The 26,777-nt window shown below is 46.8% G+C and overlaps 2 protein-coding genes across 5 annotated transcripts; one reads left to right on the top strand and one right to left on the bottom strand.

Annotated features, from left to right (window-relative positions):
* Positions 1-1,140: 1,140 nt before the first annotated feature.
* AIFM1 (apoptosis inducing factor mitochondria associated 1) lies at positions 1,141-20,488 on the bottom strand. 4 transcript variants are annotated; one of them, XM_029997098.2, is made up of 17 exons: positions 20,087-20,488; positions 18,317-18,459; positions 15,156-15,249; positions 14,164-14,193; positions 12,921-13,033; positions 12,659-12,789; positions 11,170-11,260; positions 10,317-10,401; positions 9,562-9,638; positions 8,182-8,290; positions 7,374-7,481; positions 6,238-6,326; positions 6,017-6,157; positions 5,327-5,469; positions 3,332-3,456; positions 2,559-2,755; positions 1,141-1,376 (listed from the first exon to the last, which is right to left on the bottom strand). In XM_029997098.2, exons 1-17 carry the CDS (start codon positions 20,454-20,456, stop codon positions 1,305-1,307), a joined length of 2,118 nt encoding a protein of 705 aa, XP_029852958.1. In that variant the 5' UTR covers positions 20,457-20,488; the 3' UTR covers positions 1,141-1,304. The 4 variants fall into 4 exon arrangements, with proteins under 4 accessions (XP_029852958.1, XP_029852960.1, XP_029852961.1 ...); XM_029997100.2 differs by lacking the exon at positions 18,317-18,459 and adding an exon at positions 17,327-17,457; XM_029997101.2 differs by lacking the exon at positions 18,317-18,459 and adding an exon at positions 17,330-17,457.
* A 114-nt stretch (positions 20,489-20,602) lies between these two features.
* Positions 20,603-26,437, top strand: MARS2 (methionyl-tRNA synthetase 2, mitochondrial; the record flags this gene model as incomplete). Its single annotated transcript, XM_029997473.2, is given in 4 exon segments — positions 20,603-21,106; positions 25,207-25,584; positions 25,586-26,348; positions 26,351-26,437. Coding segments are annotated over 4 exon segments (1,704 nt in total), but the record flags the coding sequence as incomplete, so codon positions are not given.
* Between the last annotated feature and the right edge of the window lie 340 nt (positions 26,438-26,777).

Here is a 26,777-nt window from a genome sequence, read left to right as displayed (position 1 = left end):
GCTGGGATTAAGACTCTGCCACTGGGGCAAGATCCCAGGCTCGCCTCCCAACACATCCAATGGAAGCACACACTCCCACAAGCTCCGAACCCAGACCGTGATTCCTGCAGTCCAAGCTCAGTCGTGATTCTCTAATGGATTCTCCCTCCCTGCAGCAGCAATCCTGGACCCCTTCTCACAATTTACACTTGCAGCTCATCCTGAAACAGAGCAAGGCTGGAGGCTGGCGTCCTCTCCCGTGTCAGTGTCCAGGCCCTGCGAGGATGTGAGCTGGACCTCTTGGCCTGTGGCACTCACCTTCCCTGCAGCTGACATATCAGTTTCTCAGGCTGAGGAACAGCTCCAGCCTAAGCAGAAACAGTCGCAGACCACAGGATGAGCTTTCTGGTAACGCTGGAGCACTCCTTGTGGCAGGGCAAGCAGGGCAGCCTACAAATCCTCAACTGCACACCCTTCCCCTCACATGCCAAAGGGATCAACCTGTTTCCAAGTGCACAGTGAAATGCTACGTCTCCCTCCGACTCCCACCCTACTGTGAGCATTGCGGCCCGTTCCTGCATCCCTTTTACCTCACACGCACAGCTGAGAGCTCAGTGTTAAGAGAAAGCACCCAAATTCCCACATGGTGGCTGTAGACCTGATAACATGCTCCTGACATCATCACACACCCTGGGTCCAGCATCACCAGTGACTGCTTCTCCCCACCCACTTCAGCCTTCACTCTCCAATCCTACATTAGTACACCTCCTCCACTGCTCCCATAATTTAGTCCCTTATCTCCTGCCTTAGCAACTCTTAAGCCTCTCCTTCTTCTTCCCATTCCTATACCCCATCTTATACCAGTCACCAGGCTGGAGCATGCACCTGGCTTCAGATGCAAGATTACACAGGAGCCACTGCATCACATGCTATTTTCATCCCATCTGGATGTACTTTTCCTGCACAGGCAGTACTTGCTGCCAAGAGCACAGCTCTCCATGCAGCTAGCCAGTGGGACTGCAGCTCACCAGCTGGGAGGCGCTGCAAGAAAAGAGGTAGTTCTGCAGGCTCCTCCGTTGTTGATACAAGGGAAAAACTCACAACAGCAGGCAGTGTACTCCCCTTTCAAAACTAGCAACGCACAGGCACAGGAAGAAGGCATTTAACTTAGAACAATCTGATTTTATTGGTGCAAACATTAGAACTCTATGTGACTGGAAATATTCACAAGTACTCAGAGGAAGCTGTCCGAGATGAAGGGATGCAAACAGCCAACGGCCCCCACTGCCTTACTCACTCCTACTGCGGTGTTCCCATTCTGGAGTTTACTCTTCGTGGATGTTGAAAAGCTTTGCTACTTCATTGAGATCATCATGCTCCTCCCCATCTTTGATGATCTGAAGGAAGGAAGACGACACACTTTAAAACCTGCACATATTACAAACAACCAGTGCTGCAAGACTGTACACAGTCACCAGCCAATGTGATGAATTTCTTAACTCCTCTCTGCAGCTCTGCTGATGACAACTCACCAACTTAGGCAGTCCACGACATGACAACAGTACTTACTACAGCCAAATTTATATGGGAGTCTCAAACGTAGCATTATCTGCCTACAGGAATGGCTGGAGTTAAAACCAGCCTCCCTGTCCCTGTAGGATTTGTTTGTGATGTCTGGGTTTCCCTTTACAGCTGGGGAGAACGAGTATCTTGAAAAAGTGATTCATCTCAACTCTGAGAAGATGAGCCAGTCTCTCTGCACTGACTTAGAGGAGCCAGTATAAGTGGCTTAAACTTGCAAACCTATCTTTTAGACAATGAGACTAAGAGGCCAAGGATCCTGTACACACTTGGCACTCTGATTTAGAGGAAAGGTTGCTAAAAGAAGGAAGGAAAGGATCTCTCTTTCATGGGGATGGGAGAAGTAACAGGTTTAAACTGCATCATGAAAGTTTCAGATTAGATACCAGGAAACTTCCAACATTAAGAATAGTTCATTTTGGGACAGATCACCTGGGGATAGTGTGGAATCACTTTCATAGTTTAAACTACTGAAATTCTCCAAAGATATTAAAAAATAACCTAAGTATAGCTGATCTTACCTTGGAGGATGGAAACAGGCTATGGGGGATGAAGACAGACTAAGCACCTACTCAAGGCTGCCTCTAACCCTGACTTTTTGTGGCTGTGTATCTAGGATGATAGATGTTTAAGACTGTTTTAGACTCTTGTACATTAGACAAAGTAGCACAAAAATAGGACATTTCACTCTGATGCTCAGCCGCATGTGCCTGTACTTATTACAGACCTGAAATTTCAGCCATGCAAAGGCAAGGCTTGAAGCATAAATCTGATTCAAGTTGTTTCTGTAAGAACTTTGAACAAACATGCAGAAAAGCACAAGGACATCTCCCATAATTCACCCGAGACAGGGCTACCATTGGACATTGCACAGTTCTGCTCCAGACAGAACATCTGCATTTATTTATCCTCATTGTAAATTGGTAGATTGATTTTTCCACAAGAAAATCCCCAATCTAAGCAAGACTCACTGTTCAGCATACTAGTCCTGTACTGACCTTTCGAGCAATAGGCATCCTGTTGAAGATGTTCCATAATACGATTCCTACCACAACTTTATCCCTGAGGTAGAAAATGACACCTTTGCCATAATCTTCTCCTTGCTTTGGAACTTGAGGCGTTGGTGAAAAGCTTGGAGAAATGTGAACTTCTGAGGCTTCTGCTTCTGTTTCGCTCTCTGATCGAATACCTGTCCCTAATGCAAAGATATGAGATATCAAACATCCAGTGCAGAAAAAAGCAGCAGCTGTTTTCTGTGATGGTGAAAGCAGACTACACAGCAGGGTTCTGCAAGAGACTGAGGTGTTTTTCTTTAAGTTGTGTCCAGCAAAAGTTAAGTTTCAATAACACGAGAACGAAGCAATCCTAACATGAAGCACAACACTGACAATTCCCAATTTCCATCACCAAATGCAAAGGACAGAGCAGTCTACTTCTTCCAGGCAGCATATACAAAATAAATACACTTAGATCCACACAATCTCTTTTGTGCAAAAACTGATCACTTTATTGCTATGGAGGAAATTAAGCTTCACTGGCAAAAAGTTTTAATTTTGGTAAATGAGTTACATGATGTCTTCTTGGAGGAACGTTATGTTTTAATCACATTTTAATATCAAAACCAGCCTTTAAAGCTTTGTCTAGAAAAAGCAGCAGATTGACGTCTCCTAGTGCTCTACAGTGAGATCAGACTGATTCTGTGGCCACTACACAGAGCGAGACACAAAAACCTTCATGCACAGACAGCTCCCAAGCATTACTACAACCCTACCTGATTGCTCCGTTGCACTTTTCGGTGTATCTTTTGCTGTTGCTTTAGCAAAGACTCCTACTGTTGGCAAACTACTGTCAACAAGGCCAATGGCTTCATACCCTACGTTAGGACCTAGATCGCTCCTAGGAATGAAGTGGGAGGGGGGGAAATCATTTGTAGCGTTAGTGAGACAAATACAAGGCAATTCCATCCAGCCCCAAATCCCTTAATGACAGCATTGTGAGAGAGAGGTCATGGTACACAGGCTGACTGACACACTTTAGTCTTCTCTGCATACGTTAGGGGGGAACAAGGAGTCAAGACACAGCAAATCTAAGGCCATCCACCTGTTTCAGAAGAAACCAGTTCAATGAACAAAAAATACTTAAGGCCTTCTCCCTTGAAGGAAGCTGGGTGGCTTCCACGAGCTGCACGTATCTCAACCCTTTAGAAAGTCACACATCTGACCTCAGCATTCAAATGTGAGCATCAGGACACACTTAGTAGGTACTTGCAAAAATCTTCTATGTTGCTTGGTCAGTACAAATGTGACTAGGAGACAGAGTTGGGGTAGAAGCAAGTGTTCCTCCAGGTCCCAATAAGACCATTTGACCCAACTTCTGGCAATGCTGAGTTATAAGCACTACATTGTGCAGCACAGAATTATTTAGTGCGTACTTCACAGAGAGCATTTAAAGAAGATTAAAGAGAAGAACACACTGCTGTAACACCTCCTTGAACTGGGCACCTGCTGAATTTGAACTGGGGTGCTTATAGGAGACAAAGCAGCTGTGGTTTGGGACCCAGTAGTACAATGTGTCAAAAGTGTTCCCAACCATGCTGCAGAAATAGATGCATCACAAAAAACAATTTGGATATCTCTGTATGTACATCACTACCTTCCTGGCCAGAATCCTCCAGCATGGACTGCGGTTACTGAAAGGAATACCAACAAAATGCCAGTTAACATGAGTAGGCACCCAGCCACAGGTAAGTCAGAGCTCAGGAGGTGACCTGAACACCCTGAAAAAAATGTAAGAGGAGCTCCTGCCATTTCCCAGCTTTTTAGCGCAGGAGAAGGAACTCTCTCTCAGTGAGGGCTGGCAAATCCTCAGAGTTAACAACTGTCAACAAAACACAAGACTGCAACTCACAGTCCCCCAATTGCCTGCATCCGTGTCATGGTCAGAGTATCCTGAAGAAATACACACAATTGAAATGGATGCTTCTGTGTCCTTGTTTAAAAGTGAAGTGAGAAACTCTTCTGAGTCCAGAGTCCATGCAGTATAGACCAAGTGTTCAGGGAAATGACAGCAAGCCATAAATAACTATTTTTGAGGGGATTTCTCTAACAAAAGTAAAACTCTTTTCCCCGTATTTAAATTCCCACTAACTTTAACTTTCTGATCTTGAGCTAACAGGCTTTGGGATTTTTTTCTTTGTGGGTTGTTTTTTGTCTGTTTGTTTGTTTGGTTTGTTTTTAAAAGAACATCAAAAAGATACAGCAGAACTGCTTTTTTTCTCAATACCTCTCTCTGGAAAACAACAAACTTTCACATACACTCCTAGATGGAGCAATGCATTGCTACTAAAGCATCAATTCAGCTCAATTCAGCTGACCAGCAAAGGTGCAAGACAACAGAAACCAACAGATTGTGCTGGGGTACTTCAGATAACTGTAACAGAAAAGCTGCTGCTAAGTTCAACCTGTAAACTAGTCTGCTCTGAGGAAAGGGGCTGGTCTTTATTGCTACTTGCTTTGCTGAATGGGACTCATTCAGGGAGAAACTGGGATCTGCAGGAAGGAAAAACATTTCAGAGAGGTCAGGGCAGAACAGCAAATGCTCAAATGCCTTCCCATCACCTGAGCTTCTGGGAACAAGAAACTGTACAAGGTATTTGCTGAAGTAGTTTCACTACATTTGGGAAACAGAAGCCTTTACGAGATATATCTTGTCATAGCTCCTGCAACGTGGCCAAATAAGAAATACCAAAAGAAGAAATCAACGTTACCAGAACATGGACTGATGCCAGTAGGGTTTCGCAGCTCCTGTCATGTTTTCTCCAGCTAGTCTTCCACTCACAACAGCATGATCATGGTGCTCTACACGTCTCCTACCTAGTTTGATATCATAGAAGCAGGCAGCATCCCCTGCCTTAAAAAGAATCATTCAGTGAGGACTGAACATTGACATCAAAAGCTTAAATTAATGCACAAACAAAAAAGCACTGGGAAGAGAACAAAGTGAAACTATGACCTGAGTTCTTCTGACAAACCCAAAACACCACCACTTCCTCATACCACTCCCCAGGCTACACAAGTCCCAATTTCTTGGCATTTTTTACCAATCTTCAGAAAAATAAGACAGCATCAGGTACATTTTCCCAGAGGAATCAAAGTCTCGACTCCCACCAAAGGGACTCTTACGCAATAGAGTAATCCGTGCTATCTTTAGGTTACCCCAGCTCCTCTTACACAGCATAAATATTCAAACACTCGCACAGTCGTTACCACAGCAACAAAGTGTGCTGTGGTGCATGAACAGACTCCATGGCTGCCGACAGGATCTGCACTACGATTGGTCTCATTACTTGCTATTTTTTGACCCATTCACCTAATCGAGGTACACCAGCCCCCATAACTGTGTATTCTGATTGCATCAGCATAACCAGCAGACAGAAAACTCCTCTGCACATACTCACCACCCAGATATTGGAGCGTGCCTGCAGCTCTGCATTCACCCTGAACCCTCCAAAGTCAGAGTCCACCTCCAGCCCAGCTGACTTTGCTAATTCCACATTAGGCTCCAGCCCTACTGCAGCCACAATATGATCAGTCTCCACCTGTTTGGGAATTCATAATTATTATCTTAATTCTCTCAATGCCCCTGCAAACTTTACCCTCTCCCTGCTTTTAAATTTACCTTTCGGCCATCTTTCAGTTTAATCATCAGCCGATTGCCACAGACAGAGACAGACTTGACCACAGCGTTAGGCATGACATTAACACCCTCTGGAAACAAACATAGGAAACATAACTGCTTGCTCAGGGGTAGACAGAGTTCAGCTGAAGCAGGCATCTTTGATGCAAACAGATGCAGGCAGAGCAGGGGCCAGGTAAGGAACTGAGGGGGAGACCACCTTATCTTTGCTGCATGTGCCAGTACAGTTTTGAGTGAAGCATGAGGAGAAAGAAACCCCGCTAAAAAATTTGGAAGAGCTACTGAAATGACAATCAGAAGTACATGTCTTGTATGATGACAAGGTCATATCCAAAAGAACTCCCCAAGACAGGTTTTCAGGCACTAAGGACATTCAACTACCTATTGCTCTGTGACAGCCAGACCCAGAGGTCCAACAAGGCAGCTTCCATAAACAAAGTAACTCAGACCTGCGGGTTATCAGGCCCTGCCATCTGCAGCGCCAACTATATCCCTCCTCCCTCTATCCCCACTTCACTTACCAATGCACTGGAATATATTCTGCACTTAATATAACAAATGGAAAACAGGTATCTTGGATCTTACCAACTTTATCAGCTAAACACTACAGCAGCTGGCCTTACAAAGGTATATGCATAAGGCATAGGGCTACACAACCCTTCTCTCAAAGTGACTCTAGGATGACCACATTAGGCTGCAAGAAGTAAAATTATTCAAGGCTAGAGCAATTCAGAAGAGAACAGGCAGTTATTGTACGACAACTTTAGTTCCAGATTACAGAGGCCATTAAAGTAACTCGCAAGTATGGTAGCAGGGATCATTCTGTGCAGGAACAGCCAGAGGGAAAAATCTCACTGGCATCAGCATGCATATTTGCTTGGCTTTCCCAGAGGAACTGCTAAGAAGCCACAGCAGCTCTGTGTTACCCAAGCTGCCTGAACTGCAACTCGTTCTGTTCTGCACCTGGGCCACCCTGCAAGGGACCCAGTCTTCCTGAGGCTCCACTGACAAAACAAGCAGAGAGCTGTATTTCACAAGAAAGAGCTACACAACAGCCACTGGCCTGAACACCACAGCTCTGCCACTCGCAGAGGAAGAACAATGAAGTGCAGCTTCACCTCTTCTGACTTTCTCTGTGGTCCAGTTGCTCAGATATTCAGGCAAGACTTTGCCCATATTGCCGTTCTCTGGAAACAGCTGAATCACCTCCAGGCCTCTGGTTCGTGCTGAAAGGAAAGCAAAGAGCAGGCTTCTTACAACCCATGGATAAAGAGCAGCAGCACAGACTTCAGGACACAAGCATATGCTTTACTTTACACAAGGAACTTGACAGAAGTTTCCAGAACCAGGAGTTCTGGCTCCCAGGTTTTCCACAGGAGTCGCAAAGTGACTGACCACTGCTTCACATACACCTGCAAACTCTAGGATAACAGACAGCAGACTTCTAAGTAAAATGCTTAGTATTTTGGAGAAAACTTCCTTTATTAGAAAAACTACCATAAAGACACTGCTCAAAAAGCTGCATGCGCTTGAAAGTAAGAATCCAGCTGTTCACAACCTCTTTGAAATAATAGTTTTAGGGTGGCTTTTAGCACTGAGAGAGCAAATATAACTTTTTACAGGGTGGAATGACTTTACAACGTGCACTGGCCTGCAGAGCTTCCAGGAAGCCCAACTTACAAAAATCTTTGTGGTCAGGGGCTGGTTGACAGCTAGCTAGAAGGAAAATGGAAAACCAGGTCAGGCCGTATAGCCAACAAAGTACACATGCATTAAGGTTATTTCAGGCAAGCCACAAGTCTGTGCAAAAACAAAGCAGTCAGGGAATGAAAAAGAAGTTTATAATGTCAAGCTGCTTACATTCAATGTCTATCACTTCTGTCAAGGTGCACACTGAAGACAAGCTGCCTGCAGAAGCACACTTACCTCTTCTTCCCAGAGCACAGGCCAGCTCACTGCCGAGAAAACCACCACCAATAATTGTGATGGACTTGACTTCTCTTGAAATCTTCTCCAGACTTTTGAAGTCCTCAATCTGTAAGATTTATTCTCATTTCAAATAGCCTCAAACAGGAACGGCAGCAGAAGATATTTTTCTCCCTTTGAAATAAGAGCAACTCTCTCCCCAACTTAGAAAGGGAAACAGGTTTCCCCTTCCTCCTGTTTGCCTATTGCACAGAAAAAACTCTCTGGCTTTCTAATATTTGTGCAAGCTTTTCCCTGTCCAGGCAATCTCAGATTCCTGCACTTTCCCCTAACTTTGAAGAGCAACTACAATAAAGGTTCTAGACACAAATGCACTACAGCACATACAGTACTATAAGGATGCCACAGCTCACATCATCCGTCTTTCCCCTCCCACAGTTGAGCAGAGCAGACCTTAGGGGAAGTCCAGCACAGAGCAGAAAGTTCCCACGTGGCTTCTTATTCCTGATTCATTCCCTGAACTAGACTAAGGAGAAGGTTGCATGCCTGTTCTAAATCCCATGTTTTCAAGAAAACTGGAGCTTGTCAACAAAAACCAGCTCTACAGCAAAAACCAGAAGACCACTGACCAACTTCCATGTCTTTTATTCACTTTGTCCCAAGGTACAGGATGAAGGTGAAGTGCCACAAAGAAGGCATAGATATCAGTTTATTAGTTCATCAGAAAACGATCTAAGCCAGCCCAAGAGCTAACATGAACACTCAACTTCATATTCAGCTAAAATTTCAGAGCATGAGAGTGGTCTCTGTCCTGTCTCAGACCAAAGAGAGACCAAAGGCCAACCTCTTGCCTGTGTGCTGCAGAACTGTGGCACACACTTATTTGAGAGGGGTGTCAGGCTGGAGTACTAAGCTAGCTTCCTGTGTCTACTCATGGTCCCGAAGGCACACACTGCTTACAGTCCAAACTGACTTGCAGAGCTTACATTGCTTGTGTTTTTAAAAGGCCTGGAAGGTGCAGCAAAGTCATACAGGAGGGAAACTAAAAAAAAAAAAAAAAACCCAAGCCAAAAACCCAAAACAAAACAGAAAACCCAAACAAACAAAAAAAACAATCAAAAGAAAATTTAAAAACCCACACATTATTACAGCTCTCAGGCCTGAGGCAAGCAGATGAGTGGTCTAGTAGACTCTACCCTGTTTACCTGCCTGGGGAAAAGGAATAAATAGCAAATGGACTCGTGGTTACCAGCTGAGGAAAACAGCTGCCATGGTAAGGCTGTCCTGGATCCAAACCAGAAGAGTTAAAAAGCTGAAAATAGTGGTAGTGACTCTGTTTTTTTCAACCTCACTCCAGGACTAGCAGCACTTGGAGATTACCTTTCGGAACAGTGTCAGCCTTTGTTGTACATCTTTTCCTGCTCTTTCAATGGCGGGTAGGTTCCTTGGGGAACCACCTGAGAACAAGGGCGGGGGGAGGGAGGGGAGGGAGAGAGAGGGGGCGGGGGGAGAGAGAGAGACTAATGAGACTGTGGCCATGTCACTGGCTATCCAGATAATGCAAAGCTATCTTTAATCTGGACTGTGCTTTCCAGACTGCTACAATATGCTCTATTCCCTGTTGCTGTCTGGGTTTTTAACATGAAAGACCTTCTGTGTGGGCAGTAGGTGACCTAACAGTCACGCAGGGGAAAAAGATCTAATGCTATCCATACACCTCGCTCCACTGACTGGAGACAACCAGTTCCACTTTAACCACAGACGGCTGTAGGGTTAGATGCTGGAGCAGTGCTCTGCCCAAGCAAGAGCTGGTTGTTCTGCTTGCTACTGCTACAGGCAGGATTTGAAGAGGCTGGCCTGTACAGCAGTTCCTTTACTGAGCTGCTAGGGCAGTCACCTTTTCCTCCTTCCCTGCTGATTTTCACAGGGCGAAACCCTGAACATCCCAAAGAAGCTGGCTGACACGAGGCAAGTGAAAAACCCAATGGCATGGTTGTCTGTATGACTGTTCTTCACGTGACTGCTCTGCCAAGTGTTTGACACATACTGCAGAAACTTCCTTATCAGATAAATGCCACTGAAATAAAAAGCCTGGCACAAGACAAAGAACAAAGAGAAAAAACTCAACAACTCACCAGTGGCAATTAGACATTTGTCATAGGATATCTGGGTACCATCACTGAGTTTCACTATGTTTCCTCTAACATCCATATGCACAACCTGCAAAATTAAACAAGCAGGAGAGCTCAAGTTTCCATGCACTGTAGGCTATTCAAGTTAAACTGCACAGACTATTGATCAGAGAAGCAAACTTGGATGTAACATTCTCCCACCTTTAAGTTTAGGGGAGTGGGAGGGGGGAAGGGAGAAGACTGAAAGTAGGAATTGAGACAACTGCTTTGGCAGCCATCATAGATCAGGCTGATCTTCCCGGGATCTGAGTCTAAGAAATGGACTCAGACACCTAGTGTAGCTCAGCAGTAAGAGGAGTCACTGAAATCTTATTTTAGCAACATATAAAAAACTGAGGAAGCAAATATATTAGAAGCCTCACCATAAACTTTTCCACCTTCCTGCTGCCTCTGCACAATGCTCTTCCTCACATTATAACCCACTAACTACTCAGATGACTCTATTCTCCTTACCTCACCCTCTGATCAATATATAGCCATTTTGTCACACCCTGTCTCCAAGATCTACATATTCTTGTCCCATGCCCAAACTCTAGGTTTATCCTTCCCTCTTCATCTTCCCTCAGCTCACTACTATTCCTCATAGCTTCTCCCGTTTTCAGACTTCACTCATGCTGTCCTTAAGATTAGCGTAGTCCCTGCATCATCATACACACTGTTCCCAAACTTGTACACATTCTCTGCCTCAGCCAACCCTCCACACCACCATCTACAGTTGTTTAGTTTCAGCTTAGAGCACAGGCTCTGCTTGGGAAGAACTATATGATGCTAGAACAAGAGCTAGTGCTGTACCTACCTTCTTGCCACAGAGAACTGCTACTCCACCATTTTCTACAAAAGGCAGATCACGAACAGGCACATAGAATGACGGCGGCTGGAAATATATACTGAAAAAAGCTCCATTATCAAATGGGTTCCGCTTTCTCTGTGATACCAACTATTCAGCAATTACCAATGATACAAAGACAACTCTATGCATCCATAACAAGCTCCAGAATTCTTATTTATCTATTTGTAAGAATTAGGGTCTTCACACTGTTGAAGTTCAAGGGTTTAGATCAGTAAGGCTTTATAACAAAAGTCACAAGAATCAAATGTGAGCCAGGGTCCTTGAAGCTCTGCTCTAAACTGTGAAGCTACACCCTCACCTTTACTATTAACTTATTTCACAGGATTTCTGCCAGTGGTGGTGTATGTCTAAGAGAATCACAGCAAAATTCAAGAGGTATTAAGTACTGAGCTAACCCTCATGTGTGAAGCAGCACTCCTCTTGACAACTGCCAGCACTGCCACACCTTTCAATCTGCTCCTTAGCACTCGACTGACTTGCTTGTAACATCTCGGCATCTCTGGGAAGCCGCGCTCCATGAGTCTGCAGCCTACATCCTGGAGTCTCATGGACTCCACAGGGCAGTCAGTCAGCTACTCCAGTGCAAAACAACACACAAGCTCTGCACACAGCATGCAATGCCTGTCCCTTCTTCCCTCAGCCTAGTGACAATGCACACAGACACACGCACACCCCAGGACCCTCTTCATAGCAGACACAAACACAGAAATCTACCCAGTGATTTGTCCACACAGCACTCTGGGGTCCTTCAGAGCTCTGCAGTGGCTCTCTCACAAGAACAGTTTAATCACTGTCAGCTTTTCATTAAACACTCTCCTTTGCCCTTGTGTCCTGGTTTCAGTTGCGATAGAGTTAATTGTTTTCCTAGCAGTTGGTATAGTGTTATGTTTTGGGTTCAGTATGAGAAGAATGTTGATAACACACTGATGTTTTCAGTTGTTGCTGAGTAGTGTTTATACTAAGTCAAGAATTTTTCAGCTTCTCACGCCCAGCCAGCAAGAAGGCTGGAGCGGCACAAGAAGTTGGCAGGGGACACAGCCAGGACAGCTGACCCAAACTGGCCAAAGATGTATTCCATACCATGTGACGTCATGTCTAGTATAAAAACTGGGGGGAGGTGGCCTGGGGGGAGGATCACCACATGGGAACTAACTGGGTATCAGTCAGCAGGTGGTGAGCATTGTGCATCACTTGTATATTCCAATTCTTTTATTATCATTACTGTCATTTTATTATTGTTATCACTATTAGTTTCTTCTCTTCTGTTCTATTAAGCTGTTCTTATCTCAACCCATGAGTTTGACTTTTTTTTTTTTTTTCCCAATTCTCTCCCCCATCCAACTGGATGTGGGGGGAGTGAGTGAGAGGCTGCGTGGTGCTTATTTGCTGGCTGGGGTTAAACCACGACACCTTGCTACCCATAAGTGACACATACCTCCTCTCCTTGCCATTCCACTGTTTGAATCGCAGCGTCTCTGTCACATTTGGATCATCTGAAAACCATAGTTCTTTGGAAAGAGGTGGACGCATATAGGGCAGGGCAGGATCTTCAGACACAATCAGCACCTTTAATTGGTCATTAAACATATCAGCTGTACCGATGCCAGGCAAATGCCAACACACACTACAGAGGCTCTGAAGCAAGCACAGTATTCAGTCATCCCCACAAGTCTCCTCTAGAACAGGGCATCCCTTACCCGGGCACCAGGGTCACGAGCCCGAATGGATCTGGCAGCAGCAAAAGCAGCAGTTCCTCCACCAATCAGCAGGAAAGGAACATGAGATGGGACCTCAGGGCGAGCTCCCGGAGCTGCAGGTGACAGATTGGACAGCTTACTGCAAACACAGCAGGGAATATGGCCCAGCCCCAACAAATAGATTATGTCACCAGATGCCTTTCACATAGAGACTTCCTTTGGCAAATTGCCCTTCAAATACCTTCTCCTCCCCTTCCCTTCCACCCCAATATACTTCCCGAGAACAATGCTGCTGCTTCACTCAAAGCTGGCTCCCTGCATAAATCAAACTGTCAGATTTCAGCAAATTATTTTTTTTAAGCTAGATCTGCATAGCTGAGCTCAATGGCAACCTTAGAGTTTTGGAATAGGCCAGCAGCACAGCTTTTATCACATGGCTTTAGCTCCTCTATCACAGACCTGCTTTTCTCTGGTTTAAGATGTTAAGAACAAGAATGATCTACATAACAAGCTTGAAATACCACTATTTGGACAGGCTGTTAACAGGTTTCAACCCTTACTCTGAACAGGTGCTACTTGTCCAGCAGACTCTCAAAGAGCTTAATTTTATAAATTGATCTATTTAAGAATGCTGCTTACATTTGCGCAGCTGGGTGAAGTGGTTGCAAAGTCAAAGACCCACAAAGTTAATTTCCAGCATTAAATACACAATTTCAGAAGCTTCATATAAGATCAGGACATTCTCTGTACAGTAGATTTAGGATGGCAAAAACATGCTTGGCCTCTACTCTGGCCAAACACCACACTAGAGATCCAACATTCAGGTTTTACAGTGACAGTCTGCCGAGTTAGCAAGAGGGACATAGCCAAAAGATTATTCAAAACACCAGAAGAGATATGGCCTGGGCATCATTCAAATCAGAAAACAATTTTCAAAATTATTTGGAAAATACGAACGGCAAATTGTTCAATCTAGCTGCATGTCTTCTTTAAGAACACAAATCAACTTGTGAGCAAGACCAAAACTCTGCACTGGTCATTCAGTGAACAGTTTATAAGAAAAGTAAAGTTCCCTAAAATACCAAGGCATATTTTTCTGTAATTGTATTCTGAAAGGAGACCAACTTTTGAGTTCCTACCAGAACGCACTTCTTCCCACATGCAGGTGCTGTTTCTAAGCAACATGCAGTTAAACCATATGTAGGAATAAAACAGTCAGTTAAATATTACTATCAAGACTCACCTGCTGTGCCCTGAGAAGCAGCATCTGTATCTGAAAGAGAAGACACCAACTCAATTCAGTGAAGCACAGGCTATCAAGGATACTGCTGTTAGGAAGCTGCAGTTCAGGGCTGACTCAAGGAGACCATAGGCTCTCCACTACAAAGGGACAGAGTCTCCAGAAATGTAGACTTTCTAATACCTCTGCTTTCAGCATTTAGGCTCTCGCTTTCTGTCCTCCAGCCTCAACCCTGACAAATGCATTTTATCCTCTCCCTCAAAACAAAGCAATCAGTTTTCTGTCCTGTCTGCAGGATATTCTTTCTGTTGGTTTCCTAGTAAAGTGATGTAACACACCCTATCTTCTATGACCTAAAGCCACTGTTATAACAAAATATATCATCCTTTGGCTCAGTAGTTCAGACGCTGCAGTTTTGAGGACTCGTAAATTAAGAGAGACCTTCAACGAGCAACCTGTGGTCCACAAACAGCCTGCAAGGCATCAAGAGCCTCACCAATTGTCCCGATTTCTCCCGCTACACATGGCCCAAGCATGATACTTCTCGCGTGCCCAGCCCGCTATGTACAGGACAGGCATGTGGCACAGCACAGAGGATTCTGTGCTGGCAGACCACATTATCCCTTTGGAATCACGGTGTCTTTGCCAGACTGCGTAAGTGTAAAAGCCAAAAGCAGGGCTAACTCTTTTCTCCTTTTATCACAGAAGGCATAAATAGCAGAAAGGAGCCCCGAGAGACAACCTACTTAATCCTCATGATTATCTGTAAAACAGACCCTTGTTCTGGGTCATGGAAAGCTATCACCATCTTCTATGCTAGGAAGACATGGGAATTCACAAACAACAGAATGCACTGAGAAGTGACAATGCTGTGAAAGCTCAGCTTACGCTAATCTGTGATTTCAGAAGGGCTCTGTTCCATTTGTTTTAGAGGTCTCAAGTTAGCAGCTTATGAAAAACAGACCCAAACGTAGAACTAGCAGGCTAGTACCCACCAGAAGGAGACAATTCTTTTTCTTGAGATCGTGTAGTTATCGTTGTGACACGGCTGGTAAAACGCTCTTTGTTTTCTTTCAATGTTCTGTATACCTGGAGACAGACAAGGAGGTATTTACCTTGTATATCTTTCAGCATGAAGGCACCGTTCTGCTTCTACCCCCCGACAGGCTTTTGTCTATCCTGTTTGTTCAGAAAAGCCATCTGCTTTCAATTAAAGCACACGAATCAAAATATACCTCACTGAAAAAAGTGCCCATAAAGGTATATATATATATATATATATATAGCTACAAGATGAATGCACTCAGAAAACGATCTGCTCCACACACGATGTGATGAATCTCAGTTGTCTGGTTGCTTTCCATAAGCAAGCAATCAACCTTTCTGCAGATGTTTGGCCTTTGGGCTGCAGACCTGTTTCAAGAGGAACCAGATACAACAAAGGAAATGTAGTCAAACAGACCCCAAGGCTATCTGCAAGCTAGGCCATGGCACACGGCACAACACAAGACTGCAGAAAAGGAAGACAAATTCAAGGCAAAAAGCAACTCCCAGCTTCAAAAGCCGAGAGCAGCTGGACAGAACAAGCCAACAACCTTACTGGCTTTCTTTAGGCCAGATGTTACAGGCACAATGTTAGCAGTGGTAACATCACTGACGTTAGCAGTGCTCTTCAGACACAAGAGCATGGCTGTTCTAGGTAACAGCCTTCAGCGGGAAGACGTTCTTGTGTTTGAATGCTGACCTTCTGTTTATTTGTCTGTTAAACTCAGGATACAGTATGAGTATAGCCTGCATGTTGTAGGGATACAATTTAGTGGTACAGACAAGGAGGGAACATCACTTAAGACATCATGTTAACTTCCAAGAAAAAACTGGTAATGTAGAGAAGCAAAAGACAATGAGACTGCTGGAAGCAGGTCACAGTATGACATTTGCCCCCGCAGTTAACAAATTAGAGGGAAGCAAACAATTTTTTTAAGGCAAAACCTAGCCTTGCTAATAATCCATATCACATGTGCACGACATTAGCTTTCATTTTGCATTGCTCATAAAAGAGAAAAAAAACTATAAAGACAGTCTGAAACACAACCATCTATCCAATTACTGTATTTTGAATTGTGAAAGAATATTAAAACTGGAACATTTCCAGCAAGAAATAAAAGCCTCCTAAATGTGAAGGCATGACAGCTGCAGCTGATGCCAAACCACTTACTGTTTGTTAGCTAACCAAGTGTTATGACATCCAAACTATGAACAGAAGTTAATTCCTTTGGGGAATTGGAATCTCTTTTACTCCCTAGACATTTTGCATTTTACCAATCTCCACAATTAGGCGTTTTGTAACACAGCAAATAGTCTCAAACAAGAACTGAGGAATTTAATGACAGGCAGACAAAAGCATATCCAGGGAACTGAAACAATGTCAAAAATACCAGAAAACAAGAACTCGTCAGTGTTGAAAAGAATTAAGATAAAGATATTTTAAAAGCCTTTTGCTTAAACATATAAAAGTCAAGATTAACAAAACTACCTCTGCTTTTGCAAGCAGAACCATGAAGTTTTTAAGCAAGTCTGAAGGGCAGCATAAAGCAAATTAAATCTGATCCCTTAGGAGAAAAATGACTATTATAGACAAGCAAAATATCAAATCAGGTCTTCAGGATAAATTTTTCCAAAGGGACAATGCCAAGTTCTTTCTAGTCAGAAACATAGCTGTGTACTTTGCCAGCTAACAGAGTGGTATTTCAGTGCTATTCTCTGAAGAAATCACAAAGTTAGACAAGTTTTCTTTTCTTTCCTCTAGATACCTATATTTAGTTATTTCCTTTTTTTGCATGCCAACATTACTGATATCAGAATAGATGCATTAATTAATTTGTGCCTTTCTGATGGTTACAAATCAAAGATGGCCAGTTTTGGGTTTAGATTTATTTAATGTGGAAAAGTTAATACTGAGGCCATTTTCCCCACTAAAAACTACACTGAGAGTATCAAATCTGTAAACTTAAATTATTTGACAATGTCCCTTGAAATTAAACATCTGAGGCCAGGGAGCACAAAGACAGTTTAGTTAAAGTAAATGGCTAACTTGGTATGACACACAGAAAGGTACCCTCCCTCCACCCTCTCACCCAATTAAAACACATTTATTTAAGCATCTTACATAATAAGCTCCTGTCCCAGTGACTGTTCCTCCTACAATTAAGTATAACAATAGGTTGCTGCCAGCTTTGCCAGGAACACCTGAAGACGTCAGTGATCTAGAAGGGCATCTTAGATGATGACATTGCAAAACTGTAGGTGAGGACAGGCAATGAAAGAGAAGAGAGGGAAAGAGCCAAATATTAAGAAGGACTCTTGATTAAACAGATCTTGGGAAAAGCAGAATGTGCTTTGTAATTTCAGTTACCTTGTTTGCCAAAAAAAGTATAGCAGGGCACAGTAAAGAATATTTAAAGGGAATAGGAAAAGACTTCTCCTCCGTGCGCTGTTTTGAATTTTTTTTTATTTCTCGGGAGCCTTCTGCATGTCAAGTTTCATTAGGAGAAAATCAGGACTCAGAACTTTTAAGGACTATGATCCTCTAAGAGAAAGAATTTTGAAACAAAACTTAGGACCCATCCACTCCTAGGCAATGCTGCTGGGATTCAGCTGTCTGGGAATGTGATTTACTCTAAGTCAGGCTGACAAGCTTTATTCTTTTGAATCTTTTGAGTAGGAGATAAATGTATGTTCACCAATTTGGGGTTGATCTGGTATACTTACACAAGCTAAACACTGACGTTCTGAATTGAGATTTGGCAAAGAATGGTTTACTTTGGTATTAAAAGCATATGCCATCCAACTCTCCCTGAACTACATGCTACTATCACATACAAGACAACAGACAGAGCTGTGGTTGGTCACAGTATGTAAAAAAAAAAAAGAGTGCTTTTATAGTAAGGAAACCTAAAAGGTAACTGAAATTACAGTTAAAAAAAATAATTATCATAAGTAGTTAATTTCCAGCCAGCTCAGTTAGCTCCCCTTGAAGTTTTCTGAAGGAGCAAATAGCTACAGAGATAAGAAGCTAAGTAAAGTTAGCTGAAATACAGCAAATACTTGACAGGAGAGACGTATTGCAGCTTCTTCCGTGAACTACCTTTCTACTTACATAGGCACCCGCTCCTAATGTTGATAAGCCCACAATAAGGACAAAAACAGAACTATCGCCTTTGCCCCCAGGCACACCAGAGCTAGCCACTTGTCTGCTCATCTGCAGTTTTATGGGAACATTCCAGCGCTGCAACAAGTTGCCTGAGGAATACAATTTATTAGAGAAAAACACAAAAAAACTGTCAATACAAAGTTATGGGTTTAAATTTAGAGATCAAGTAATTTCTGAAACCAAGTAAACAAGCTACTTGTTTGAAAAGCCCAGTACCACATCTGAGTGACTGTAGTGAATTATTCTCTGCCACAACAAACAGCTCCAGGCAGTTGTGGATACCAAAACCATCTGTAAGATCAAAGGGTAACTGAACAAATTAATAGCAGGAACATCTACTAGGAAGCTAGAAAGACTATCTTCAGCTGCAGGAGCCTTCAAGCCACATATTGCTGGGAGAGTACATCGGAGATGCACGTGTTTGCTGCGCGTTTGCTGTTCTTACACCCTTCTCCAGGCCTCTCCTGTCCGAGGCAGGTGTCGGTCTAAAGATGTGTTTTGCTCCACCACGTGCGAGCAGAGGTTAACGTAACCTCGTTAGGACAAGCAGCAGGCATGGTTATACCAGCAAAAAATCCCTTTGCCAACACAGTTTATTCCACTGAGACAAACTACCAGCAGAAAGAGGCTTCTGCTGACAAAAAGGGCATCCCAAATGAAAAGGAGTAGCAAGGCTCGCCAATCCAGACGAAGGCACCTACCAGCACGCAAGCAAGACAAAGAGCCCAGCTAGCTGAACAGCTATATAACACTTTATTTTACTGTAGTTTAACCGCAGACTCCCGCCTGTCCCAATCAGGTCTCTAAACGGAGCAACCGCGGCGATGGCTCTGCGCGCTGTGTGTTTATAACGCAGCCGGCCAGCTGAAGCTTGCAGAAGTGGTTGGGCTTTTCTGCCGAATGGATTCCCCCCTGACGCAGAAAACACCCTCCTCCTCCGCTCAGGCGGCATGCAGGCTGCCATACCCCTTTGATCTCTTTCCCTAAAGGCACGTTGTTGCGATGCAAACCCGCAGCAACATCACACGCATCCAAATGGATAAAAAAATACGCTAAACAGCTCCACCTAACTTAGAGTTTCCCAAAACACACAAGTTTTCACTCCCGTTCCCGGGAGCCGAGCATCTGCACTTCCACCCCCCAGCACCCCGGGTCCATTCCGCCACCACACCATTTTCCACCCCCAAACCTCCTCCGACGGGGCTGCCGGCGGAGCCGAGCACCCCGTCCTGCCGCTGCACCGAGGGCAGACAGGTGCCCGGCGCCGATTTCGCCGCCAAAAGCGGCGTTTTGTCAAATTACCTCCTAATTCGGCAGCGCCCAACGCCGCCGCCGCCGCCGGAAAGGCGGTCCGGGTGCCCTCAGCCCAGCTAACGGGAACCGAGAGCCCCCGAGCAAGCTGCAGCTTTAGAAAACCGCGGTTCCCGACCGCGACCGGTTCCCCCGGGCAGCGGCCCAGCGGGGAGGGAGGGAGCGCCGCGCCGGGCCGGGCCGCCGCTCCGCGGGAAAGGACGCCCGAACCCGCGTATGGGGAAGAAACCAGCGGCAGCGACGACGCCCGCCACCCTCACCCAGCCCCGGGCACGCCGCCGCCCCACGCGAGACGCCCAGATCCGGGCCTGCCGCACCGGCAGGGCCCCGCCGCTCCGCCCGCCCGCGTGCCGGGGGAGACCGGTCCCGGTCCCGGTCCCGGTCCCGGTCCCGGTCCCGGCCCACCTGCGGCGGCGCGTCCCCGCGGCGCGGGGCTGAGAGGTCTCAGGGCTCGCACCAGGCCCCCCGCGGCGGCAGCAGCCACGCGGCAGCGGAACATGTCGCCGGTCTCTTCACGCCGCTCCCGGCCCCGCCGGCCCGACCCCGCCGACAGCACGGCGCATGCGCCGCCCGCCCGCCTGTTTCCCCCCCCCCATTGGCCGCTGCTGCCGCGCCTTCGCCGACCCTTCCGGGCGGTCTTTCTGCCCCGCCGTCTCTGTGGTGGCGCCGCCGCCGCCGCCATGTTGCGGCCGCCTCGCCGCCTTCCCCGGCCGCCCCGCCGCGCCGCCACCGCCGCCACCGGGCCCGGCCGCCGCCTCCTGCTCTCCACGCCCATCTTCTACGCTAACGGGCCGCCGCACATCGGGCACCTCTACTCTGCCCTGCTGGCCGACGCCCTGCACCGCCACCGCGGCCTCCGCGGCGCCGGCCCGGGCCGCCTCTCCACGGGTGAGCGTGGGCCCGCCGCGGCCCCGCGCCTGACACGCACCCTCCGGCTCATCCCCGGGACTGACCCGCCTCCCCCGGGGGCTGTCCCCGTTCCCCGTGTCCCCAGGCTCGTCCCGAGGCCCCCGTGTCCCCACGGGGGTGTGGGGGGAGGCCGGTCCCCGCGCCCCCTCCCCACGTCCCCCCGGCCTCTCTGCCGTTTCAGGGACCGACGAGCACGGGCTGAAGATCCAGCAGGCCGCGGCTGCAGCGGGGACGTCACCCCCGGAGCTCTGCCAGCGGGTTTCGGGCCTCTTCCGCCAGGCCTTGACCCAGGCCGCCGTCTCCTTCACTGACTTCACCCGCACCAGCGAGCCCCGCCATCAGCGAGCCGTGCGTCATTTTTGGGGTGCCCTCCGGGACGGCGGGTCACTCTACAAAGGGTCTTACGAGGGCTGGTACTGCACTCCCGAGGAGTGCTTCCTGCCTGAGAGCCAACTCACAGAGCGCAGGGACGCCCAGGGACGCCCGTGCAAGGTGTCGTTGGAGAGCGGCCATCAGGTAATGGCACCGGCACCGGCCCGGTCAAGGGCGGCCACTCCTGCGGAAGCACTGCACGCTCATCTGTGGCTCCGGTCTGGCCGAATTTGGGGGTGTTTAATGCTTCCCATAGCCGTTTGTAATTCATGTCAGCTGAGACTCGCCTGTGTTTCATAGGACGTCTCTTCTGTGTTTGTAGCGGTGTGTGGCTATGCAAGGGAGAGCGGCCAAAATCCCAACCAGCAGATGCAAATTTCAGCCATGTGCCATGGGAAGGATTCAGCTGCTGCTGGGTTCCGCAGGCTGCTGGCCTGGAAACAGTGTTTTAAAGCGGTGATGAAAGAAGTTCGCTGCGCGGAAGGATAAAGGTGTTTATAACTGAGGTGTTCATTGGGTGTCCGGAGTTTCAGACCTATTTTGTGAGGCAATTCAGTTTGGCCTGGGGATGCTTTTCATCAATCTTGTTACATGGATTTTGGCCCTGTGTAGAACACCGTGACGTCATCTGCCTGTGGTCTAGTCTGATGACTGAATCGCAGTGCAACCAGGAGTGTGGTACCTGACTGAGAGTCTCTGCCACTGTGTTTTCTGTAAGGTGTCAGGAGTTACATGATTTAATCCAGCAGTTGCAGATAATTGTGCTTCAGAGCTAAGCAGAGGTTATGTTCTTGTGATATTTGTACAAGGCTAGGGCATAGGAGTGTTGGTTCACACAGAAAGGGGTATGTTAGTAAATAATATCTCATGATAAAGTACCTAATGTAGGTGGGGAAAAGATAAGTTTCCAGGCAAAGAAATCATTCTTTATATCTAAAGTAGAGTCAGCAGGCTTCAAAGTCAAATATACACTGAGAACAGTTACTTGCCTTAGCTGCGTATCAAACTGTCCAAGAGAAACGGTAGCGTGCATGGTGCAGAGATGATCTTGCAAGGTGGTGGAAAGAGATGGTAGGTGTTTGTCTCCAACCAGAAAGAGACAGTTGGGTAGTTTGTTGGTTGAGGGTTTTGTGAAGGAAAAGGGGGAGTTTACAACATGCCATAAAACCCGTACTTCTGGTGAGTCTCTGATTTTTGGTATCCAGTAGAGCCTGGGGGTGAAAATGTATAGCTCATCTTTGAATGATGCTCTTCAGGTCTTCCTTGAACGCTGAGAGATCAGAGTCTGTTCTGTAGGAAATGATCCTGCTTCTTCACTCTGTTCCTGTGCTTTTGTGTCATTTAATGTGCAGGGAAGCTGGAGAGGAGCCACCAGAGGCTCCCAGTGTGGTCTGGGTACGGAGAACAGGCCTACAGGAGGTAGAGGGAACTGGGCCAGTTTGGCAAACAGGATGCGAAGGGACAAGCTAACAGCAGCCTACACCTACTTGCAGGGCAGTTACAAAGAGCACAGAGCCATATGCTTCTCAGGCGTGCCAGGTGCTAGACCAAGGGGTAATGATGCCACAAGCTGTGCTGCGGCATCAGGCTGGGCGTTAGGATAAGCTCTTTCCCCAGGAGGGCGGTGCAATCCTGGGGCAGGTCCCCAGCGAGGTGGGGGAGCCCCATCCTTGGGGTGTTCCAGCCTTGGCCGGCTAAAGCTCCAGTCACCCTTGGCTGGTGCCAGCTCTGCTGTGAGCAGGCTGTGGGGCTGGAGGGCCCATCCCATGTCCGCTGTTCTCATTTTACAGCTTTGTTCTGGTGTTGGCTGGTGCATTAGTTTACCTGTAGAGTGAGGATATGTTCCATTGCAGGACCAGGAACTGCACTGTTCTGTATTCGCTGTGAGGGGAGCTGCATTTATTGAAGTATTGCATTCATCGCTCAGGTCCAGTGGGGCGACAGTTAGTGCATGTCGGGCTGCAGGGATTCTCTTTCTGATGAGGAAATGAGCTGGAGCTGGGAACTGCCTGTCCATGGAGCACACTGAAAAAGCCCTGAGTGGGCTGGTAAACCACAAGCTGAACGTGAGCCAGCAGTGTGCCCTGGCAGCAAAGGCAGTCAACGGGATTATCTCAGGGTATACCAACAGGAGCAATGCCCGTTGGAGGGACGTGATTATCCCCCTCTGCTCGGCACTCTAATGACCGCATCTAGGTACTGCACCCAGTTTTCCATCCCCCAATACAGGAAACACAATTTAGAAACTGGAAGAATTTCAGTGGAGGGCCACCAAGATGGTTAGGATGCTGGAGCACTTGCCATTTGAGGAGAGGCTAAGGGAGCTGGCTTCTTCAACCTTAGAGAAGACAGATTTTGGGAGGGCCTAGTGGCAGAAGCTCCCCAATAGCTACAAAGAGGTCATCAAGAAGATGGAGCCAGGTCCTTCTAATCGTACATGGCAGGAGGGAGGATGAGAGAATGGGCATAAGTTCAAACAAGAGAGGTTCATACTGGCTTACAGTGAAACTTTTTCCCCATGAGGACAGCCAAGCAGCAGAACAGGCTGCCTGGGGAAGTTCTGTGGTCTCCATCTTTAGAAGTTTTCAAGATGTGCCAGGCTAAAGCTCTGAGTAACCTGTTCTGACCCCATAGGTGACCCTGCTGTGAGCAGGAGGCTGGACTAGAGACTTTCTGAATTATCCTGTGCTCCCAAGGTCAGGGCTGTTTGAAGGTCAGGAGAGACAGCACACAGACTTCTCTGCAGGGCAAATAGTCCAGTAACTGTTCACAGGCAAGCCTTGAGCAGAGACACCGGTTTTGTGGGTTGTTAAAATTACTCTGCCCTTTCTCAACCTCTCTGTGTGCTCCAGGCTCTGAGTTAGCACTTCTCAGGAGACAAGCCTGTTCCTAATCTCTTTTCCTCTTCCCACTGAACTACTTTCTACTCAGCTGTTAACCACCATTTCTGCAGATGGCTGGCTGGTAGGTAGCTCAGCTCTTAGCACTTGATGATGTGAGGTGGGCTCCTCAGAGCCAAACACCGGACTTGGTCAGCGTTTCAGAAAAAATGATTGCAGGTCCCCCTTTGAGATGACTTTTGCATCCTGAGTTGTTGCCAAAAGGATCACTGGATTGTGTAAAAGGGGATATTGGATGGAGGACATGGCATCAGCTCTGTGTGAACTGTTACTCCTGGACAGAGTGCTGAGAGCTGGTACCCATAAACTGAAAAAGATTATGGAAAAACATAAAGATTTGGGGGGGGGGGGGGGGGGGGAGAACCAAAACATTTTTGTGTAACTGGTTTATGATTTGTGTAGGGAAGAATATTTCTTTTGGGGTGACCTTATAATCAAGTAAGCAAAGGTAGTATTTGCTACTGGCTGCTACTGAAATTAGATAAATTCAACTACATCATAAAGCAGTTAGGGTATGTCAGCTTGAGGTGTGGTAGGCTCTTTACTGCTTGTATTGAGAGTGAGGCACTTTCTGGCTCACTCAGAAGTCGTCGGGTTCAGTGCTAGAAACTGAAACTCTCCTGCATGATGCCAAAGCCTATGCTTTCTTATCTTAGAGCCTTATTTAGAGCTGTAAAAGAATTCTTGACCTAGCCATAGATCTCTTGAGTGCCTTTACACAGCTCACTCATACTGTATCTACCCACAAAGTTTTCATTGATTTAGGTAAATATGTCATTTAAATGTGTGGGAGAAGTGCCGTCAGTACTTTAACATGATCATAGACTAAGAAAGTTAGCAACTAAGATGCACTAATGCTTAAACTGGGGAAAAAGAGGAACATAGCACCTAGGAGAAAAGCAAAGGCATGCACCAGGATTGTTAGTAAGGCAGTAATTAACAACGTCATTGTGTCTTTTCATAATTTTCTACTATTATTGCAAAACTACGTTTTTAAGAAAGTGTATTCTCATCTCCCTAATTCTTGCCTGATGACACATGAATCTGGCAGGTAGAAAGGTATTCCTTCCCTGGGGGCACGAACATCTTTAAAAGCAGAGTGTTGAGCCATCCCAAGTGCCTAAGTCCTTACGTGTTGCCTTGGGGAACCCAGGGAGGCGGTGTCTTAGCAGAGGAGATTCCCACCACTCATAGAAAGATACCAGGGGCTTCACACTCGGTGGGGAGCACACCCAAACGCAGAGGGAGTGTGCGACAAGCTCCACACTGAGAATGCTGTGTGCAGATTGTAAAACTGTTTGCAGAGCGTTTGGGCCGTAATTCTTTTCTCTCCTGCCTTCTCAGGTGCACTGGACCAAAGAGGAGAATTACATGTTCAAGCTCTCGGCGTTCCGGGATCCGTTGCAGAAGTGGCTCCAGGACAACCCACACGCCATTTCCCCTGACCCTTTCTACCAGTGCGTGCTCCGCTGGCTGGAAGAGGACTTGCCAGACTTGTCCGTCTCTCGTGAGAGAAGCCGGCTGCCATGGGGTATCCCTGTCCCCAGTGACTCAACACAAACTATTTATGTATGGGTAGATGCCTTGGTGAACTATCTGAGCGTGGTGGGCTACCCCGAGACACACGGTGAGTGGTGGCCTGCTGCACACCATGTTGTGGGCAAGGACATCCTCAAGTTTCATGCTGTCTACTGGCCAGCTCTGCTGATGGCAGCAGGGCTGGCCCCCCCCCGAGCGAATCTTTGTGCACTCCCACTGGACTGTCCATGGGCAGAAGATGTCCAAAAGCCTGGGCAATGTGATTGACCCCTTTGCTTGTATTGGACAGTACACATTAGATGGATTTCGGTACTTCCTGCTAAGGCAGGGTGTACCTGAGCGGGATTGTGACTATTATGATGAGAAGGTTGTTAAGCTAGTGAATTCAGAACTGGCAGATGCGCTTGGGGGGCTTCTGAATCGGTCGACAGCCCTCAGCATTAACCCCAGCAACACTTACCCTTGTTTCTCAGAGTCTTGTTTTCCAAAGGTCTTGGATTACAGGGGGACAAAAGGCATGGGTAGGGCTTCTGCTGAAGACTATGAGTTTGTGGCATCTGTGGCTTCTCTGCCTCTGCAGGTGGCTAGTTACTTTGAAGGTTTCCAGATCTACAAGGCTTTAGAGTGCATTGCCCTGTGCGTAAGGCAGACCAACGGTTTCTTCCAGAGACACAGGCCTTGGAAACTTGACCGAAAGGACCCCGCAGAGCAGCTCTGGCTTGACACCATCATCCACGTTACGCTGGAATGCCTGCGTGTCTATGGGACTCTCCTGCAGCCTGTGATCCCACACACTGCAGACAAGTTGCTTTCCAGGCTGGCTGTTGAGCCAGAAGAGAGAGGTCTCTCAAGTTTGACATTTCTGCCACGCTACCATGGGAAGCCATGTCCCTTTGAAGGGAGACAGCTTGGGCCTGACACTGGCATCTTATTTCACAGACTAGAGAAGTCAGGACGCCATCAGATAGAAACGAAGAAGCTCTAGTCTCTGATAAAGAGCTTCTGTAAATAAAAGCCTCCGGGAAGTCCCAGAAAATGTCGTCTTTGTTAAAAGCATGTTCCCCCTGTCTCTTGGTGGTGGTATGAAGTGGATGAGTGGAAAACCGGGCTGAGCAGGGCTATGCTGTCCTGCCTAGGTGGCTGGCATAGGTCTCTGCCCGATGGAAGCAGACACACTCAGGCAGATTGGTTGCATGAGCGGGGCCAAGAGCTAGGAAGGCTTCTTGGGTAACACCCTTGAAGGAGCACCTAATTAGCCAAGTTAGTAACAGAATGAGCTGAAGATACAGCCTAGGGTTTGAATGTTGCTGCTTTTTTTTCCCTGATGTATTTTATGGGACATAAAAAGCGGCTGAGGCAAATATTTATCCCCTTAC

The sequence above is a fragment of the Aquila chrysaetos genome, chromosome 21 (genome assembly GCF_900496995.4).
Source record: "Aquila chrysaetos chrysaetos chromosome 21, bAquChr1.4, whole genome shotgun sequence".
NCBI classification, from domain to species: domain Eukaryota; kingdom Metazoa; phylum Chordata; class Aves; order Accipitriformes; family Accipitridae; genus Aquila; species Aquila chrysaetos.
The sequence above is the reverse complement of the archived record's forward strand: the minus strand, read 5'-3'. Positions and strand labels throughout refer to the sequence as shown.

Excerpts from the sequence above, each read along its gene's own strand:
- AIFM1 (XM_029997098.2), bottom strand. The coding sequence starts at position 20,456 with ATGGGCGTGGAGAGCAGGAGGCGGCGGCCGGGCCCGGTGGCGGCGGTG. Across the intron at positions 6,327-7,373 it reads CACAGAGAAAGTCAGAAGAG|AGGGTGTTAATGTCATGCCT; the intron begins GTGAAGCTGCAC and ends GTTTGTTTCCAG. Across the intron at positions 3,457-5,326 it reads TGGCATCAGTCCATGTTCTG|GAGCGATCTAGGTCCTAACG; the intron begins GTAACGTTGATT and ends CTTCATTCCTAG.